The 16,480-nt window shown below is 39.1% G+C and overlaps 1 protein-coding gene across 6 annotated transcripts in view; it reads left to right on the top strand.

Annotated features, from left to right (window-relative positions):
- The window catches only part of BMAL2 (basic helix-loop-helix ARNT like 2), a 103,269-nt gene that overhangs the window by 63,249 nt on the left and 23,540 nt on the right, over nt 1-16,480 (top strand). For 4 of the 6 annotated variants that reach the window (XM_047743289.1, XM_047743292.1, XM_047743290.1 and 1 more), the window contains 5 exons: nt 341-420; nt 1,773-1,865; nt 4,007-4,124; nt 4,950-5,093; nt 16,213-16,453. In XM_047743289.1, coding sequence (XP_047599245.1) covers nt 341-420; nt 1,773-1,865; nt 4,007-4,124; nt 4,950-5,093; nt 16,213-16,453 — 676 coding nt within the window. The remainder of the gene's footprint in view (nt 1-340; nt 421-1,772; nt 1,866-4,006; nt 4,125-4,949; nt 5,094-16,212; nt 16,454-16,480) is intronic. The other 2 variants (XM_047743291.1, XM_047743293.1) reach the window with 1 other exon arrangement.

Here is a 16,480-nt window from a genome sequence, read left to right on the forward strand (position 1 = left end):
TCAAGAGTTGGATGCTTAACCAATTGAGCCACCCCAGTGCCCCTGAACAGTTTGAAGAAGCTAAGGAATTATAGTGTATTAGAAAATATAGTTTTCTTTTGAAATCAGCTCCTATTGTCCACACATTCAAGTGTAAGGGAATAAGTAGTTCCAAGAATTTACAGTATAAAATCAGGGCATCCTAATCTAATACTATTGAAAGAATGAGGACAATAAAGTCATAGAATGTGCTAGTAATAGTACCATTCCTAATGCAGCGGCAACGGTACTTATTTCCCTTGAGTACTTACTACATTTCCAACTCTACTCTATTTTCCATAACTTTTGGACTTATTTTTAGGTATGACAAATTCTTATGCAGGAGGTAATTATAGACCTTCATTTATTCAGGATAATGAGCTCAGACACTTAATCCTTAAGGTAAGTCCAGAGTTCTGTTTGTTTAAGCTGTGTTTGTCCTTTCAGTTTTACTTGGATGGGAGGCAGATTTTTTGGGGATCGCTTCCGGCTGCCACACCCAGGGCTCCCAAATACACCACAGCTCCCTTCCTACAAAAATTAGTTGCATAAGTAACCATGTCTTAATTTGGGCTGATGAAAGTAGAGACAGAGGATATGCAATTTCCATAATATGGAGCCAAGCTTGTCTTTGATCCTAAACTTACACTGTACTCACCTCCTGTGCCATGGGGTCTCTTACCCTCCATCACATTACCTCCTAAAAAGCCATTTACCTTGTATCCTTTTCTCTTCTGGATCCTGTTCTCAGCACATTAGCCCTTACTGCTTAATGAGCTACTAGTCGATGCTTTGACATTTCTGTTCTCACCATTCATATGCATGGGTTTTCAGATTCTCTCCTCTAGAGGTTATTTGACATGGAAAATATAACCATCTCATAGGCTTCTCCTGCCCCCAGGAGGGGATAAATGTCTTAATCTTGCGCTATGACTCCTGGGCTTTAAACCACAGCATGATGAAACAGAAAGATTCTTCATATATATACTTGTCTATTTTTTTTCTCAATTTTTTTAAAAAGCTCTTTTATCTGAACAGCTGACTTTAAATACAAGATTCCTGATAGGAATGTAAGGGATTTTTTTTTTTTTTTGAAGATCAAGATATCTAAAGTTAGCAACATGTACAGTATGCTTTGGAAGCTTTCTCACAATCTTTAAGTGGTTTTTTTTTTTTCCCTTTCAGTCCTAATATAACACTTGTTCTGCCCTTCTAGAGTATGTCTGCCAAACTCACCTCACGTTTGTTTCCAGTGAGTAGAAATGATTCAAGGCAACGTCCGATGGGAGTGCTAGACTCATCCTGTGTCCATACAGGTCCATTTCCATATAGGTTGCTTCACAAAGGATGTACTGGGCAGACTTCATCTAACCGAGGTTGGAGTTTTTTAAGTTTAGTTTCCAGTGAGTGGTTAGTAATTACTCACAAGGTATATCGTAGGATGTCTGCTCTTTTTCTTGTCCCCACTCTACACAATCCCTGCATCGCAGTATAGAATTGGGGGTAGGTCACTTATATATTAGAAAGTATCACAACCAAATATTCCATGGCCAAATTTTCCATGTCAAAAACTAGTTTAGACTGGGGTTCAATTCGATGTTCTTCATCAGTCTTTTTATAGCTTAAGAAAATGTCCTAATTTTACTAGCTCTATGACCATTCTTTGTTTTATCACTACAGGAATTTTTACAGTACTTGAATGTGTGTAAGACAGATTTTTTAAAAATATTCACGTTTATATTTTTAAATTCTAGACTGCCGAAGGCTTCCTATTTGTGGTTGGATGTGAAAGAGGAAAAATTCTCTTCGTTTCTAAATCAGTCTCCAAAATACTTAATTATGATCAGGTATCCAAAACTGAGGATATTTTCCACCTGATGCTTAATTTCTTTGAACACACACATATTTCTGAGTTCTCTTTTTGAACCCTGGGCTCTGGGCTTAGGTTCCACTAGGTTAGAACTCCTAGAGAGATGGAAATGTATGCAAAGATTATGGGTTCTTATTTCTGATAAGAGTGTTCACTTCCTTACCTCTGGCAAGTTATTTAATTTTCCTGAGCTGCAGCCTTATCTTACATGACAAGGGGAAATGATTAAACCTGTCTCTTAGGTTGTCAAGTCACGTTTGAGACTGTCTGAACAATGTTTGGTGTCCTTCCGTTTCCTCCAAAAGACAGCATTATTATTAGGTTACATGCATAACAGTTTTTGATCTAAGCTCTGGCAACAAACTCTAAAAGTCATCTTTCATTTAACCACCTTTCTCTTCTCTTTACTTCCTCATTCCCAAGTACCATTTAATTTGAGCTAGTTACTCAAAAGCTCTAGCACTGACACTAATCCAACAGAGTAAATAAACGAGCTCCTGTGGTCACCTTTAAAATAGGAATCAGACCACAGCTTTACTCTTCAATAATTCCCAATGACTTCACCTATATTCTCCCCAGGTGCCTCGTTAGCTCATTAGTTAGCGCATCAGTCTCATAACCTATATTCTCCCCAAACATGAAAATTTAGAGAGATAAGATTCGTGGATAATGAGTTAAGTAACAGAAGAAGAGGTATTATGAGCCTACATACAGAGGGAGTAAGAACCAAATGAATCATTGCAGCTGGTTTTATCGGCATTGGGGACACAAGGGGAGGTCAAGACTTGATTATTCTATTTCCTAACACGAGATAGAGAACATCTCTCTCTCACACACACACAACTTACAATTCAGGATAGGCATGTAAGTTCCAAATTAGTGACATGGAATCTCGTCCCACTGGGCACTGACCTAGTATTTCAGACCATTCAAGAGACATACTGACTTCTCAAGAGGACTTTGGAATCCCCATGATGTAGGCAGGATCTGGTCCTTAGCTTTTCAGATTCAGGAACCTGATTTGCTTTGAAGCATAGAGTTATGGGTAGAAACTTCTATTAACCAATCATACAGCAGACTGATTAATAAAATGCTATTTTTTAAAATATGAGATATCTAACTCAATCTAGGCTACTTGTCCATTTGTCCAGCTAGCTGGTCCATGTGTTCTGTCTTCTATAATAATGTCTACTTTAGGTAATAAAGGATTTCATAAGGCAAGGGTGATCACTGAAATCAGGGAAGGCTTGATATACAAAGTAGAATGTCTGCTTAGGTATTAAGATGAGCAGAGAAGGGGAGGAAGACATTTCAGTTGAGGAGGAAGTCGGGGACCAAAGTCAGTTGGCTGGAGTGGTGAGGGAACTATGAGTTTGTAGAGAGGGGTGATGAATTCTAGGTGATGAGACCATGCAAGCAAAGGCATAGACATGGGAATGCTGTACATATTGGGGGAAGTGAAATGGGAAATGGAAGGTATTCTAGGTTAGATTTTGTTGTTTTTTTTTTTTAATAGTACAGTGATTTTTTAAAAATCTGAATCACACCGTAAAATCACAGATACGTTGTGACTTCCATATTACAATATAATCTCTTTACTTTTACCAAGGATAAAAAAAAATCTAATCATATAATTTAGAAGTAACAAGTGAACTGGGGGATGTTAACAAGAATTCACCGAATATCAGTGATTAGGTGTTTGTGATTTTTGTCTTTCCAGATACAGTTTTGTATATTTCTATCTACAAGTATTACCCTGCTTTTTTTTTTTTAAGATTTTATTTATTTATTTGACAGAGAGAGATCACAAGTAGAGGGAGAGGCAGGCAGAGAGAGAGAGAGAGGGAAGCAGGCTTCTTGCTGAGCAGAGAGCCCGATGTGGGACTCGATCCCAGGACCCTGAGATCATGACCTGAGCCGAAGGCAGTGGCTTAACCCACTGAGCCACCCAGGCGCCCCTATTACCCTGCTTTTAACACTAAGTTAATATCACAGTGTAGTAGATGGATCTTTGAGCTTGAGAAAAAGCAGTTTTGACAGTATTTACCATAAGTTCATGTGAAGAAATCTAGAAAAATTATGGTACTGATTTTAAATGAACATCTACCTTATAAATAGGCTAGCTTGACTGGACAAAGCTTATTTGACTTCTTGCATCCAAAAGATGTTGCCAAAGTAAAGGAGCAACTTTCTTCTTCTGACCTTTCACCAAGAGAGAAGCTGATTGATGCCAAAAGTAAGTGCTCATGTCAGCATGTCCATAATTTTATGTAAATAAATTATTACTTAAAAGCACAGCTATGCAATATTTTGAAAAATTAGCTAATTATGGTTTTATCAAGAAGAGATTTAGTAAACCTTACAGTCATTAACCTAGAGTTCAAAAAACAATAGAGAATTCCTGTATTCGTATACACATACAAAAACAAATATGTTCATATGAAGATGCTTTGTTTGGGGGATATGTGATTGCTTTATAATCACTGTTTCATATGCTAATAAAATCTTTATAAGAAAGTATCATTTGGGGTTTAAAAATTGCTGGGGTTTCCGTTATTCAGTCATATGCTGAGACTGTTCTCTTTCTTATATGGGTTAGATCTACTCAATATGAAATACCTTGTATAATTGTGCGTTGGAAGTATAAATATTCTTTATCTTCTCTGAAAATACCACTTTCGAAATGCTTAGTGCCAAACATTTATTTATAATATAAAGTAATGATGCTTAAAGCCATTGATTACTACTGTAAGTTGAGGGTTTTTTTCATTTAAAAAAATTTTTCATTTCATTTTGATTACCTTTGTCCTCCCCTCCCGCCGGGAAAAAATGAGGATGAACTGCAAGTGTTTATAAGTTATAAAAATATAATTCCTTGGCATATGCTCTTTTTGGTATATTTCACTTAGTGGTTTACCATATAATGATGTCATTGCTTTAAATAACCATTTTTCAATGTATTAAAAAAAAAAGGTAATAGTTTTGAAATGTGTCTCCTAACATTTCTTATCTATATGAACATATTCTTTTCCACCTGTTCTCTTACCTCCTGCTATGAAAGCTGGCTTGCAAGTTCACAGTAATTTCCACAGTGGAAGGATGCATGTCTATTCTGGCTCGAGGCGATCCTTTTTCTGTCGGATAAAGAGCTGTAAAATCTCTGTCAAAGAAGAGCATGAATGCTTATCCACCTCAAAGAAGAAAGGTATCATCATCTTAAAATATCAAGTGATTTAAGGCATGGGTATAAAATTAATGTCCTAAAAGCTTTCTATACAGTAATAGTAAAGTGTGTGGTCAAGACAAATACTTGAGGCCAAAAGCACCCGAGGAGATAAGATTGTTTTTTAACCAGAATTATTTGGATTGACTCATCACATCTTTCACATTTATCAGGTAACTGCAGGCCCTTTATTGTCCATGATTTTAATGGTGCTGTTGAAACTACAGCTTGGGGGCTTTCCAATGGGGGGGGGAATGAAATCCCATTGTTTTAAAATATGAAAGTTAGGGCTTTTTAAAAAACTGCAATAGTACAAAAGTCTGATTTGATTAATTTTGGTAAAAGTTTCTTAAGACATTCCAGTTTCTTAAGACATTCAATGCTTTTAGTTCTTTTTTTTTTTTTCTAAAGATTTTATTGATTTATTTGACAGACAAAGATCACAAGTAGGCAGAGAGGCAGGCAGAGAGAGAGAAAGGAAGAAGCAGGCTCCCCACGGAGTAGAGAGCCCGATATGGGGCTCAATCCCAGGACTCTGGGATCATGACCTGAGCTGAAGGCAGAGGCTTTAACCCACTGAGCCACCCAGGCGCCCCGCTTTTAGTTCTTTGGTAAATAGTCCTAGTTCTGTTTTCCTGTGAATCTTTTATAGGCTTGTCTTATTTATGTTTTTAATTGATTTAACACTCATCTATTTTACTTGACTGGGAAATTCTGGGGACTGAAAAATGCCTCCCACTTTTTTTTGCCTAAGAATATACTAACCTATTAGAGATAGGATTTCCTATGCAAATTTTATTGTGGGATTTTCTTTCCCATCCTTTAAAAGTCTATTTATGTCTTCTCTCTCTTCAACAAAGAGATGGAAAATATAAAAGACAATTAAACAGTTGAGGAATACAATAATTGAGCTGCAAGATTCAGTTTATTTACAAGTTTTGGACAAATCTTTTTTGGCAGCCACCTAAGACGATAATCACTCAATACTCACTTACCAAGCATATACCTGTGCTGGATCAGAGACTGTACTGTTTTAATCCCCATGAAAACACTATGCTTTCCACTGATTAAGAATCAGGGAAGAGAGACTTGAAGAGTTTCAGTAACTTGCAGAAAAGGAGATCGGCAAAACTCCCACTCAAATAACGCCCCTACTCTCATGTTACATCATAAAGAAACATAGCAGAATGACTCAGCAGTGGTAAGAGAGGATGTGTTTGTAAACCATCCATTGCCGCCCTCGTGCCCTTGACTCTGAGTGGGCAAGGGTTGTCTAAAGTCACCTCTAAGGCCTCCTGGGGTTGAAGTCACAGTTGACTTGGTGTTGAAGAGGCTGTGAATCCAGCTGCCTGGGATCAAATTTTGTTTCTATCACTTGCTAGCTCTGTGGCTGTGAACAAGTTTCTTAATCCCACTGAATCTGTGAAACAAGATTATCCACAGCCTGGTATGACTTTGTGGTCTAGGTAAAGGCATCGATTCCGAGGCCCAACTGTTCAGGTTTGAATCTGACCTGGTGAGTAACTGTGACTCAAGATAAATTGCTAAAGCCTTCTGGGTCTCACTCTTTTCAACAACAGAGAGAAAATAATAGAACCTCCCTCCTAGGGTGTTTGTTAGGATTAAAGGAGCTAATACAAGTGATGTGCTTGCCCTGGTTCTTAGTATTGTTAACACTAGATAAATGTGGGGAGCTGTTATATTATTAGAAATAATGCACCTAAATTCTTAGGACAGTGCAAGCAGATGGTGGTATCATTGCCTCAGGGTGCCTGTTTCCTCTGCCCTCCTTGCCAAGTCAGTTAGGTTAATTTCATTAATCTTATATTTGACATGACCATATAATGTGAAACTAATCTCCAAAGGGCAAGAATATGCTTTCTGTGTGGATGGTCCAAGGAGTCATACCCCATGTAGACCCTGGAGTGTAGTACATTTTACCCTTAGGATTTAACTAGAAGTGAACCAATACCATACCAAGTAGCTCCAACCATCAGTGAATCACCTAATGTAGACAACAATCCATGTGAGAGAAAAACATGCAGCTACCTTAATGTAGTTGAAAATCTCTGTGGTGTTTTACACAAGTTATAAGTTGAATAAAGTCTTAAATTATCAGGCTTTTGAGTGTTTTAAAGATTACCAGATTAAGGAGTAGTTGTTCTGGTCTAAGATGGTGACATAGGAAGACCCTGAACTTACGTCCTTCACAGATATCAAATCTACACCTTTTTAGAAAAACATCTGAGGGCTGACTGAATAGCTTCTGCACAATAAAAGACCACATACAGAATGGCACAATAACAAAGGGAAACCGTTACACTGAGAACTGTAGGGGGGAGGGATAGTACTGAGGGACCGTGAGCAGATCTGTCTGCACTAGGGCACACAAAAAGCCACAGTCTAAAATATACAGGAACCAGCCCTACAACCCTGCCAAATGGCAGGGAGCTACTGGAACTCTCTCCAGGTCAGAGGAGCTGGTGAGCACCACAGTTTATATTCCCCCCTCCACCTTGATAATATGGATGAGAGCAGGGTCTGGGTGCCCAAGCTAACCTTCTCTGTCAGTGAGCCCCAGGCGCCAAGTCCACAGCAACCCTAAGGCAACTCTACAACAGTGCACAACAGGATATCCCTGATCCAGCTGCCTGCCAAGGTGACACAAGTGCAAAGCAGCCTGGAATACTCCAGGCCCACATCACTTTAGCTCCAGATGGCTTGCTAGAGCATCCCCAGTGTAGACTGCTCTGGAACACCCCCCCCCACCCCACCAGCTTATGCTTGTTCCACCCACCAGAGTGCCCCTTGTGCAGAGTACCCGGAGAACACCCAGCCCATAACCATCTCCGCTCCATTTGCCCTGCCAGAGCAACCTCTAGGCTGAATACCCCCACACCCTGGCTTGCATCCACTTTAGCTAACCTGCCAAAGCACCATTAGTGCAGAGCACCCACAGACCACCCCAGCCCAAACCAGCACTTCAGACTCAGCGATTTCACCAGGATGACTTCTGTGCAGAGAGCCTCAGGACCTACTAGCTTGTACCCACTTCTATTTCAGCTGAGTTGGTAATGGAGAGCCCAGGGACCTCCCTAGCCTGTGTCCACTTCAGCTGTCCTGCCAGGGTGCTGTCTGTGCAGATAGCCCTAAGACCTCCTCAACTTGTGCCCACTTCAGCTCCAGCCATCCTTCTAGCACTTTCCCAGCACGGAGTGCCCTAGGACTCTGACGCCAGCTACAGGTTCAACCAGTCAGCCAAAATCACCAGATACAGAGTCTACACAGGGAAAGACTACACACAAGATGATTCTTTCAAGTTTGAAAGGAATAGCTCTTTAGCCTAATTCATAGACAAGCAAAATGGGGAGACATAGGAGTATGTTCCAAATGAAAGAACAAGATAAAATCTAAGAAAAAGAACTAAATGAAACAGAAATAAGCAATATGCCTGATAAAGAGTTTAGAGTAATGATCATAAAGATGTTAACCAGACTGGAGAGAAGGGTGGAAGAACTCAGAACTTCAACAAAGAGATAGAAAATATAAAAGACAACTAAACAGAATTGAGGAATACAATAATTGAAATGAAAAATATACTAGGGGGAATCAACAGATTAATGGATATAGAAGAATCAATCAGCAATCTAGATGATAGGGTAATGGAAAGCACCCAAGCTGAAGAGCAAAAAGAAAAAGGAATTTTAAAAAGTGAGGGTAGGTAAAAAATTTCTTCAACATCAGGCAAACAAGCATTCACATTATAGGAGTCCCAGAAGGGGAGAGAGAGGAAGGAGCAGCACACTTATTTGAAGAAATAAGAGCTAAACAATTCTCTATCCCAGGGAAGGAAACAGATCTCTGACTCAGGAGGCACAGAGAGCCCCAAAGAAGATGAACCCAAGAAGTTCTTCATCAAGACACATCACAATTAAGATGTCAAAGATTAAAGAAAGATAAAGAGAATTTTAAAAGCAGCAAGAGAGAAGCAATAAGTACCATACAAGGGAAATCTCATAACACTATCAGCTGATTTTTTAGCAGGAACATTGCAGATTGGAAAGAGGTTCCATGATCGATTCAAAGTGCTGAAAGAAAAAAACCTACAACCAAGAATACTCTACCAGGCAAGATGATCATTAAGAATTAAAAGACAGATAAAGAGTTCCCAGACAAACAAAAGTTAGAGGAGCTCATCACCACTAAGCTGGCATTACAAGAAAGGTTAAAGGGACTTCCTGAAGTGGAAATGAAAAGGCCATACTCAGAAGTAAGAAAATCATGAATAACAGGATGTAAAATATGACAACATATAAATTAAACTTGGGGAAGGTGAGCAAAAAAATCTTTCAGAATATGGTCAAACTTAAGTGACCATCAACTTAATATAGACTGCTATATACTTAGATGTTCTATATGAACCTCATAGTGACCACAAACCAAACACGTATCCAGCTATCAACTGGATCATTTTCTCTAACTTGGTTCTCATGAGAAGTAAATCTGGAAGGGCTCCGTCTGCAGTGGGGACTAAAGGAATCTGGGTCTTGTTGAGTACATCTACATTTATTAAATAGGCATGTTATAATTTGGCTTGAAATATGGAGCTACAAGTCACAGATCGGCGGTGGGCATTATCTCGTCTAGGTTCTTCTGTCACCTTAGATTTTTTTTATTTCAGCTTTTGTGGAATTCTAGGACAGCGCTTGACTGAATATATACATTCTTGGAGGATTTTTCTTAAATAATGGAGCTCAAGTACGTCACTAATAATAATCTAAGAAGAATGATACTTTGTGTCCGATCTTTTAACCCTTTTGCAAAGATACAAAAGGGAAAGTAAGACGTCCTCCATGAACTGCATTGTACCATTACCGTATTTTGTAAATATTAAATCATAAGCAAAAACACATGTGTCTAGTCATAGGTTAAAAAAAAATTCCAAGCAGGATTTTTGAAGGATGTAATAATCACACTTTAGTCTTCCTGCATGGTTTCTAAATGGAATTTTTATATTGTAAGTTAGAAATTTACAGAAGAGGCAAAGAAGATTTTTTTCCTTTTTAAATATTGGTAACCTTACTGGAAAAATATATTTCAAGTGGTAAATTAAAGCTAATTCATAGATGAATTTCATGATGAGCTAAAAGAACTGTCACATTTTTAAGTCTCTCCAGTGTTCCAAGTTCTCATATTAGGCTTTGCCTCACAATAAGCCATGCTGCTGGTCAGACTTTAGGACAGAGTAGAAGCGGTCTGGACTCTGAATGCGATAGGATGTTTTTTGTTTTGTTTTAAGATGTTATTTGAGAGAGAATGAGCATTAATGGGGGGGAGGGGCAGAGGAAGAAGCCAGGGTGGAGAGGAGTGGCAGGGGAAGGATCAAGACCTGATGACCTGAGCCAAAGGGAGATGCTTAACCAACTAAGCCACCCAGGCTCCCCTCAATAGGGTTTTAACATCATGTCTGCTGCTTAACAATTGTGCAATGGGAAGCAAATTCCTCTCAATATATGGAAAATGGATGTTATGGACTGAATCCTGTTTCCCCAAAATTCACATGTTGAAACCCTAACTCCCAGTGTGATTCTCTTTAGAGATGGGGCCTTTAAAGAGATAAAAGTCAAATGAGGTCATAGAGTAGAGCCCTAATCCAGAGTGACTGGTCTTCTCATAAGGAGAGAAGGGGGGGGCATGGGGGCTCAGTCGCTTAAGCCTATGACTCTTGGTTTCAGCTCAGGTCATCATCTCAGGGTCCTGGGACTGAGCCTGGTGTTGGGCTCTGCACTCATGGGGAGTTTGTTCTGGGATCCTCCCTCTCCCCCTGCCCCTCCCCCTTGCTCGTTCTTGTTCTCGCTCGCTCTCTCTCTCAAATAAATAAATCTTAAAGGAAGAAGAAGACGAAGAGACACTAGGGATGCACACACACAAAGAAGAGGTCATATGGGGACAGTGAGAAGTCAGCCATCTACAAGCCAAAGAGGGAGGCGTCAGAGACACCAAAACTGCCAACACTTTTGCCTCCAGAAATAAGTAGAAAATAAATTTCTCTTGTTTAAGCCCAGTCTGTGTATTTTGTTATCACAACCCTAGCAAACTGATACAATGGGTATAATAATAATACCACCTCGTGGGAGTTAGGATTACATGTGGCTGATGCAGTGCTTGGCTCCCAGTAGGCACTCAATAAATGGAAGCCCTTTTTTTGTGGCTCAGAAAGAAAAGAAGAAAACAAAATAAAATTTGCTTTCTGGGCAAGAAAATCAGTGATTATTTAAAACCCATATGCCAAGCACTTTGAGTAAATACCTAATTTAATCTGAATAACAATCCTGAGTAAACTGTCCTTATTTTGTACCTGAAGAAACAGAAGCCCCCAAAAAAAAAAAAAAAAAAAAGCTTAGGTAATTTGTCTAAAGTGACATAGAAAGTAGCAGAATCAGGAACATGGCTTTAAAATCTGTATTCTTTCCACTATGCTATACCACCTACTAAAGCAGCTTCCTAGGAGCCAAAAGGTTACTAATGAAAGAGACCCATTCTGGATGATTTCTGCAGCAAGGGGGCTGGCTTCTGTGGAAGGAACGTATTCCTGCCCACACACGGATGTTCACTCCCACATCAAGCTGGGCCACACAGATGCCTGCAGTCAGTCAAATACCTTTCCAAAAAAGAATTTTTAATCTTCCCAAGCACTTGCACCAAATATTCCCTTTATACTCCAGAGCTCTGTGCCAAAGGCATGTGGCTAGTTTTTCTGAAGGAATGGAAAGGGCATGTGTTGACAGTCAGGGTGGCCTTTCCTTGCAGTGCTGGGTTAGAGGACAACTGCCTGTAGACAGACAGGTAGACAGACAGCTGGGGCAGGATGAGGTAACTGCAAAATTGAACCCTGATTGGCCACATGGATGGGTTCCCACACATGAGATCATCTGTGTTCTACTTTAGCCAAGGAGAGTTATCGAGTGAAATAATTGTATTTTACATAGAGTTGCTCCTACATGGTCTTTCCAGTTATAATTAGCCAATAGGATTATGTTTTAAGACGACTCCCTATTAATGAGGAAAGCTCATAGTTAGTAAAGGTGTTTTCTTGTTTACTATGTCATGGCAGTTACATTTAAAATTTTCAATTATTTTTAAGACTATTTTTTAGGGTAGTTTAAGGTCTACAACGAAATTGAGAGGGAGGGACAGAGATTTCCCATTTACCTCTACCCCACGAATGCAGAGCATCCCCCATTACCAATATCTCCCACCAAAATAGTACATTTGTTAGCAAGGATGAACCCACATTGACATATCATCACCATCACCCAAAGTCCAAAGTTTGTCTTAGGGTTCACTCTTGGTGTTGTACATTCTGTGGGTTTAGACAAATGTATAATACATGTATCTACCCTATAACATACAGACTGGTCTCCCTGCACTAAAATCCACTGTGCTCTGCCTACTCCTCTCCCCACTGCCACCACTCCTGGCAACCACTCATCTCTTATCTCCATAGGTTTGTTTTAGTTACACTTAAATTTAAAAGGAACTAGAAAGCAGCTCTTTTTTAGGCAAATCAAAACCGAACTTACAATGTGTGGAAAAGCCATTTGGCCACAAATCACTCAAGTGGGGTTTCATTATACTGTTCTGATTGTGTATGTTTGAAATTTCCCACAATAAAAAGTTTGTTTTTTTTTAAATAAGCAGGATTGACATTGAAAGCATTATTTCTGTCCTGATTCTAACATGAATGTTAGAGATTCAAACTTTGAAAAAGCTTCTAAGATAGGGATAAAATTAGTCATGTGTACCTACTTGTGAAATAAAGGGCTGATGAAAGATGGAGGACTACTGCCAAATATCTTGGGTGTCTCCCAGACATCTTAATAAGACCATCAGTAATAGAGCAGTACACCCAGAATCTCTTTGGCTCCCTGTGTAAGTGTGGAAGATGCTGTCAGTACACTATGACCTATCCTCTTAGCACCTACCACTTGAAGGTTATATGACCTTGTTTCCAATGTCTAACCTCCATGACTCTGCTAGACCTTCTCTCTTCTTCAGAGACTGCCTACATTAGCTAGGGGCAGACCTCAAGTCATTGGGAATCAATGCTCCCTGTGAGCACCCCTCAACCACTGCCTGAAGGGAGCTGGTAGAGGAGTATCCTAATTCTTTTTCTTCAGATTACTTAGTTCTGAGGCTCTTGGTCTACACTTTTTCCCAGAATGCACCCTACCCAGATAGAACACTGATTTTCCAAAGTGGCAACTTCCTGGACAACATATCCTTTATCAGCTTCCTTTCCTTTCCTGTCTCACCCCACTTCCCTAGTAGTATTCTTGGGATCCTCTCTCAAATGTGTTTGTGTATCTGAATCCCTGTCTCAGGATCTGCTTCTGTGAGAAATCAAGCAAGATACCAAATTGAGAGACCTAGCCCTCCACCTGAAGAAAAATTTCGAGAGGGATTTTGAAAAGATATCCTATAAACGAAGGCTGTGTTTGGGTTAACATAAATTTTTCCCTCTTTCCAAAAATCACGGAGTAAGTTATACTTGAATCTACCCTGCGGAGCTGATGTAAACAGTTTGGTAAGGATTGGGGCCATGACCCCAATATTTAGGTAAAAATTAACGATGATTTATTTATTTCAAGGAGAGAGCATGTGAGCAGAGGGAGGGACATAGGGAGAGAATTTTAAGCAGACTCCTGGCTGAGTGTGGCGCTTGAAACAGGGTTTGATCTCACTACCCTGAGATCTTGACCTGAGCTGAAATCAAGAGTTGAATGCTTAACTGAAGACTGAGCCACCCACACGTTCCTAGGAATTCTTGAGATAAGTGGTTATTTTATAGGATTTTAAAAAAGCCTAAAATGATTATCAAATGGATTGCAATGGGCGGAATTACATAATCCCAACTAAAAATCTGCCAGTTGAATAAATGTTCACAGTAAGAACTGTGAGACAGACTAATTTGGAAATTTGGTCAGCAACCCTGTTATTAGAGAAGAATCAAAGTAAAATGCTAGGTTCTGTGTGATGAGATTCCATATGAATGTGAAAATTTTTTAATCTACATTTTTAATTGAAAAGAATATTTTTAGTCAGTATCATTTGTAAGTTTGCAAGCAAGTGCCCTCAGAAATGCCAAACTCCGTGTATAAGCTTTTTGACTTATGACTATCTAGTTTTAATAGGAATGAAAACTTTGTATTTACCATTTATCCCAATTTTAATTCCCTTAAAGTATCTTGGATGTTGTAAAGAAAGGAACCTGGTAGGACTCCTGGTTTTCTCAATTATCTGGGTTGATTATGGTGCCAATAAACATACACATATGGCTTGGGATTGGAAGAGATAATGACATAATTTAAGGCATCTGTGGACCATGGAGGGGGAGATGTCTGTTAAGTGATGAGTGCCATGTCCTATGCATGGTTAGAAGAGATAACCTATCTGTTCTCTGCTTTATTCTCAAGCCACTTCCCCATCACAGACTATGGCTTCAGCCACATGTGACCCTCTCTTGGCTCTGGGTTTACACTGGCTGTCCCCTCTGACTCAATCACTTTTTGTATCCTCCCCGCCCCCCTCCCCATCACCCAGACAACTCCTGTTTGAACACCTTCCAAGACAAAGCACTCACAGCTCCACCCTTGCAGCTATGACTTTGGCATTAACTCTCGGTTTCCTGAGACAGTGGTGCTGATAATAAGAACACTTCACAGGACTATTAAGATCAATTAATTAAACATTTAAAGCACTTAACATGGCACACAAAGTGTTCTCCAAGTGTTTGCCATAACTACTACCAGTTTCTGTCTTGTAATACAGCCCATATCATCTTCTGTTCAATTTTTTTTTTTTAAGATTTGTTATAATAACAGTCTTACCAAATAGTGCTGGTTTAAAATAATGAATGTTCTGATCTTTTCTTTTTTTTTTTTTTTAAAGATTTTATTTATTTATTTGACAGAGAGAAATCACAAGTAAGCAGAGAGGCAGGCAGAGAGAGAGGAGGAAGCAGGCTCCCTGCTGAGCAGAAAGCCCGATGTGGGGCTCGAACCCAGGACCTGGGATCATGACCTGAGCCGAAGGCAGCGGCTTAACCCACTGAGCCACCCAGGCACCCCTGTTCTGATCTTTTCTAAATCTTATCATAAACCACGGTTTTCCATAATTTTTACCAAGCTTTTCCCCCCTTCTCTTTAACCCTATTAAACCCTTACATCAGCTTTTGTGTGTGTGTGGATTGCCGTAATCTGTATACTTCCAACGTTTTATGCCTGTGTTGTATCTCACTGTTTTAAGAATTTCCTGACATTTGAGCATATGGGTTATTTCCAGTCTTTCATTATTTTGATTGGGCCTGTGTGACAAGCTTTTTCCTATGAGTTAATTACTTGGGAGTTTTCTGAAAAGTAAAATTTATATCAAATTTATATCTCATGTGCTAACATGAGAAATTCAAGAATCTTTATGAATTTTAGATATGCATTATACCAAAAAGTTACAAAGCTAAAAATAGTATCTTTGTGGCTTAAAGCAAGGATACTTAAAGTTTAAATTTTTCTAATATGAATTACTGTAATTTAAAAAAACTGGCTTGGAAATATATTAAGCCCTAGGCCTATTGAAACCTAAATTAATCTTTTTTTTTTTTAAGATTTTTTTATTTGTTTATTTGACAGACAAAGATCACAAGTAGGCAGAGAGGCAGGCAGAGAGAGAGAGGAGGAAGCAGGCTCCCCCTTGAGCAGAGAGCCCAATGTGGGGCTCGATCCCAGGACCCTGAGATCATGACCTGAGCTGAAGGCAGAGGCTTTAACCCACTGAGCCACCCAGGTGCCCCGAAACCTAAATTAATATTTTAACTTTTTTACTGTAGCATGTATAATTTGGTTTATGAGAAAAATAATCCACTACAAATAAGGTTGTTAAATGAAATTGATGACTTCTTTTCAATGCAATACCTTTCCCGTTTCATATTTTAGCATGCTTAAAGAATGCTTTATAGCACAATTATAACTATTATCAATGTCAAAGAAATTTAAGAGTTGATTCACAATTACTCAAATTTTCTTTTTTCAAACTTTTGAATTAGATCATAGAAAATTCTGTACTATCCACTGCACTGGTTACTTGAGAAGCTGGCCTCCAAATATTGTTGGAATGGAAGAAGAAAGGGACAAGAAGAAAGACTGTAGTAATTTTACCTGCCTTGTTGCCATTGGGAGATTACATCCATATATTGTCCCACAGAACAGTGGAGAGATTAAAGTGAAACCAACTGAATTTATAACCCGGTTTGCAATGAATGGAAAATTTGTCTATGTGGACCAAAGGTGAACATTTATATACCATAATGATTA

This window comes from Lutra lutra, chromosome 8 (assembly GCF_902655055.1).
Source record: "Lutra lutra chromosome 8, mLutLut1.2, whole genome shotgun sequence".
NCBI classification, from domain to species: domain Eukaryota; kingdom Metazoa; phylum Chordata; class Mammalia; order Carnivora; family Mustelidae; genus Lutra; species Lutra lutra.